Source organism: Tupaia chinensis, unplaced genomic scaffold (assembly GCF_000334495.1).
Source record: "Tupaia chinensis unplaced genomic scaffold, TupChi_1.0 Scaffold148091_1, whole genome shotgun sequence".
Taxonomy (NCBI): Eukaryota; Metazoa; Chordata; class Mammalia; order Scandentia; family Tupaiidae; genus Tupaia; species Tupaia belangeri.
In genome coordinates, this window is record NW_006207942.1 from 160,304 (window position 1) to 165,616 (window position 5,313).

A 5,313-nucleotide genomic window follows, 5' to 3' on the forward strand; every position below is an offset into this window, starting at 1 on the left:
CGGGACTCGAACTGCGGTCAACTACGTGGGAGTCCAGCGACATAGCCATTACACTAACTGCTGGTCCCAAAACATGGAGTTATTTAAAACTTGACATTTACAGGGCCAATAAGTGGCATGCCGGTTAAGGCTCTGTATCCCCACATGGCCGATCATCGTTCAAGTCCCAGACCTAGCGGCTTAAAAATCATGTCAGGCACATATGCATGTGCACCCAAAATCTCAAGAGGAGAATGGAGGAGAAGGAAATGTGATGTCGCCATCCCCCAGAGGGTGATTTTTCACTTTCTCTCTCTGTCTCTCTCCTGCAAATATCCTATGGCAAAAATATAAAAACAAAACAAAACAAAACAAAAAAACCTTGATGTTTACAAAAATTTCAATAGCATGAAAAAATTCTTATGAAAAGTTAAATGAAAAGAATAAGATAATAAGTTGCATGTCTAGCATGATCTTAACTATATAAAAAATTACATAAGACCAGGTGGTGGCATGTGGTTAAGGTGGCTGTATCCCATATGGCCAATTATACAGTTTGAGTCCCAGACTTGATGGTTTGAAAAATATGCTGTGTGCATGTACAGTCATGCCCAAAATCCCAAGAGAAGAATGAAGGAAAAGGGATTGCAGCATGACTCTTTCCTTTGGGGATGATTTCTTTCTCTCTGTCTCTCTCTGGTAAGTACACATGCCCTATAGCAAAAAAATAAAGAAAAAGTTACATATATATGGAGAAGAAAAACCTAGAATACAACAAAATATTAACCATGGTTGCCTGTAGGGGACAGAATTTTGGGTGATTAAAAGAAATTTTCTGGGGACCAGCAGGTGGTGCAATGGTTACATGGCTGGACTCCTACTTGGTTGACTGCGGTTTGAGTCCTGGACCAGGCAGCTTAAAACTCACACGGGACATGTACGTGTGTGTGTGCCTAAGATCCCAAGAGGAGAATGGAGAAGAAGGGATTGCAGCATGCCCATCCCCCCCTGGGGGGGATTCCTCGATTTCTATCTCTGTCTCTCTGGTGGGTGCATGTGCTCTACAGCAAAAATCTCTCCAAAAAAAAAAAAATTTCCTGTTATCTGAAATTTTCTAAAATGCACTTTATTACTTTGATTCATTTGCTTATTTGTTTAATAATTGGAAGAAACATGTATATGTGTATACAAGTGTCTTCATAAAGTTCATGAAAATGTATATTATGAAAAAAACTGGGGTCAGCAGGTGATGGTGGTTAAAGGCGTTGGTTTATCACATGGCTGACTGCGGTTCAAGTCTGGCAGCTTGCTTTCTCCCTTTTCCTTTCTCTATCTCTCTCTGGTCAAATTGAAAAATAATAATAACAACAAATGGAATTAAGTAAATAGATTTTTTTTTAAAAGAAAAACTGCATGAGTTTCAAACCTTTTTTGGTACCAAAATAAACTCATGGGGCCAGGTGTAGGTGCTGTGGTGAAATGAAACACTCTGTGAAGCTGACCCACATGGGAAGGTTCTAGGTTCACATCCAGAGGCCTCCCTGTCTATGCCAGGCTTGTGTGTGCCCATGATCTGAGGCTGACTAAGGCTGGGGTGGATCACCCTTTTGGGGATGCTGCCTCTCTCTTTAGCTCTCTCTCTCTCTCTTTCACTCTATGTGTGTCTCACACATTAAAAAAATAAACTTAGAAAATAAACTCATATTTTAATTCTGCTTTTCAACGAACTTCTTGAAGTACCCCCCCTCCACATGCACACGTATATAAATACATATATAGATAGAATGGATGAATGAATAATGGCAGAATTCTAGGAGACAGCTCCAGATGGCCTCTGATCTAACTCCCTCCTCCCAAGTCTACCATCCTGGTTTTTTGCTGATGTGAAACCCACTCACTCTTCTCTCTAAACCTTCTGCTAGGGAAAATGTTTTTGCTTTTAGAAATGCCATGCCTCCTCCTTGGACAGGTGCTAAAGGAACATTCTTCCTCATACTCCCTTTTATACCATGGCTGTCAGAGAGCTTAAAGCCCATCAACTGTGCATACACCCTGATGGTCAGCAACTTTTTCTTGTTTTTATGTTTGTATTGTTTCCTTAAGTCTCTCACTTTCATTTTCGTTTCAATAATCTGAACATCTATGCCCTTTTTGCAGGTTGCTCTCTGGTGAGAGGCAGGCTTGACATCAATAGAATAAATCAAGAAAAAAGATCAAAGTGACACCTTTCATCTGGCATTCAAAGCCCCCATGTATTTGTTGAAACTGACCTTCCCAACCGATCACACACACCTTCTCAATTGTCCTCTAAACAACTTTACATTTTCCTACCTCTGTGCCTTTGTTGTTCTTACTGCTAGGTAAACCCTCCTTTACTATCTCTGTTGTCACCTTATTCATGCCTTCACTACCCACCTTAAAATAAAATACTGCTTCCTCCAGGAAGCAAGTTGGGAATGGGCTGTCCCTCCTTTGAGCTCTGACTGTATTTGTGGCCTCTGATGTAGCTGTTCCATTTCTGTTACTTACCTGGGTACTACAAGTCAGTATCTCCCTCACTCAGTGTGGTAGTGGGGGGGATTCTCTCATTGCTAGGGCTATGGCAGTCTCCTCACCATTGTCCTTGGCACCCATCACAGGGCCTGGAACACACTGGGTATGTAGTAAGTAGCAACTGACTGGCTGTTTGGTTGGTCAAATGAATACATGAATGCATGAACGGAGGAAGTGTACCTAAAATAATTCAATGAATCTTTATGGGCATAAATAAAGACAGGGAAAGATGGATGAGTGAATGACCAAGTAAGTGAATTAGTGTAAGTCCTGTAAGAGCTAGGACTTTTATTATTTATAATGTTCACTGCTATAACCCCAGGACCTAGAAGCCTGATACATAGGGAATATCAGTAAATATTCAGTATAAGAATAAAGAAATGGGCAAATGAACATGTGAGTGAATTATTAAGAGAATGAGGAAGGCCAAGTGGTGGTGCAGCAGTAAAACACAAAGTTGGGGCCACCAGGTGGTGTGGTAGTTAAGGTGCTAGACTCCCATATGGCTAGCTATGGTTTGACTCCTGGACCTGGTGGCTTGAAAATCATGACAGGCATGTGTGTGTGCGTGCCCAAAACCCTGAGAGGAGAAGGGATTACAGTGTGGCCATCCCTACCCCACCCCCGAGGAAGGTTTGGGGTTTGTGTCTAGACACCTCCCTGAGTATGTCAGGAATATGTGTATCCATGATCTGGGCTGACTGAGGCTGAGGGATGAATGAATCATGGCATTGAGACTCTATTGGGAGTGCTGTCTCTCTGCTTCTCTTTGTCTTTGTGTCTCTCTCATGGAAGAGTTTTTTTTATTAAGTTTTTTCCATAGGGTATGTGTGTGCTTACTGGAGAGAGAAAGAGAGAGAGAGAGAGAAAGAGAAAGAGAGAGAGAGCGTGAGAAATCACCCCTAGGAGGTATGGCCACACCACAATCCCTTTTCCTCCATTCTCCTCTTGGGATCTTGGGCATGTATGCTGATGCGCCCAGTGTGTTTTTCAAGTTACCGCTGGGTCCAATACTCGAACTGTGAAGTTGGCCATGTGGGATCCAGCTGCCTTAACCTCTGCGCCACCTGCTGGCCCGGAAGAAAATTTTCAAAAAAACTTAAAAAATATTTTAAAAAGTGAGTGTCTTAGGAACATCCAGGCTTGGCAGAAAGTGATATCATCACAGGTTAATTTCCAAGGAACAGATGGGATCTCCCTCATCCTTCTCCACCACCCACCCTGCCCACTTCCTCTTCCCAGGTGAAGGGCAGAAAAAGCTGATAGGGAAGTATGATCACCTCTCAGGTTCTTGATGAAGTCATCTAGTTTCATCTTGCGTTCAGCCTTGACGCTGGGACTATACATGTCGGTATTGAGGAGAATGATGGCAAAAGCAAGTATGAAGATGGTGTCTGGATTCCGGAACTGGCGCACGAGGGCTGGATTACAGACACAGTACCGCTGGCTGCAGGGTAGGAGAGGTCAAGGCCAGACTTGGGCACCAGCAATCTTGATAATCACAACCGTTACCTTTCACAGAGTTTTGCCAAAGGGATTTATGGACATCATCTCATGTAATCCTATCATAATACTGCAAAGTAGCTATTAGCAATCCATTTTACAAAGAAAGTACCGAGCCTCAAAGTGGTAAGGTAACTTGCCCAAGGTAAGAGAGATAGTAAGTGGTAAACCCAGGATGAAAACTCGGATCTTTCTGATTACAAAGCAAGTCCTCCTCCCATTATGGGAAATGTGTTCTCAGAAACTTCTTTTCTCCTTGAAATACTCCAAAGTGGTGGAACCGGGACTTAGACGCAGGTCTGTGTGATCCCCAAAGCATTTATAATAGATTGCAATGGTTAAATAAATAAAATGATATAGATGGATCAGGGAATCAGATACATTTGAGTTCAAATCCTGGTTCCACCATTTACTGAAGTTACTTAACTTCTCTAAACTTCAGATTTCTCATCTGCAGAATGGGAATAACAATAGAAGCACCTACCTCACGGGGTGGTTGTATTTGATGAAATTCATGTAAAGTGCCTAGATCAGCACCTGATCCCGAGCAAGTACTCCATGAACATCAACTCTTATTGCTGATGTTGTTGTCACTTATCAAATGCCCATGCCCCAGATGCTGAGCTAGATACTTTATTTGCACTACCTCTGAGCTTCACAACTGCCTTGTAAAACAGGACTTATGGTGAGGAAAGTATGAGGCTCAGAGAAGTGACTGGTGGACACATACTACATTGCCCCTAAAGTAGAGAGGGGCAGCTTCAGGAGTGGGAAGCAGGCACACCTGAAGGCTTCGATGAGTCGCTCCACTTTCTGGGCCTCGCCTTGTACCCGGATATGGGACTGGAACTTCCGGAGTGCATCATCCAAATCCATGGAGGAGAAGTCCATCTCATCCACCACACAGCTGATGAGCAAAGAAGGGGGTATGGCATTCTCAAACTCTCTGCAGAAAGCCTCTAACCCACCCTGGCCTGCTCAAATGGATCAATAGCCCCACTGACAGACTTCCCAAATTGGGACCTCTGCCCCTCCCAAAATACATATAAGCATAGAATATTTGAATATGTCCCAGAAAAATTGAGGCAAGACACATAGTGACCAAAGGTTCTTTCCATAAACCCACTCATTTCAGATATGGGGAAACTGAAGCCTAAAATAGGCCATAGGATGAGCATGTCTTGCTCTGGGACCACCCAGAAGACTTTAGGAATAGGGCCAAGAGAGATCATATCCCTCTAAGGCATAAAGGTGTAAGTCCCTCCTCTCCTTTTCCAG

The 5,313-nt window shown here is 43.0% G+C and overlaps 1 protein-coding gene across 1 annotated transcript in view; it reads right to left on the reverse strand.

Moving 5' to 3' along the window:
- Window positions 1–5,313, reverse strand: part of LOC102488968 (IQ motif and SEC7 domain-containing protein 2) — a 103,751-nt gene that overhangs the window by 11,448 nt on the left and 86,990 nt on the right. Inside the window, 2 exon segments of the mRNA XM_027768956.1 lie at window positions 3,813–3,979; window positions 4,820–4,942. Of these exon segments, the coding sequence (XP_027624757.1) occupies window positions 3,813–3,979; window positions 4,820–4,942 (290 nt within the window).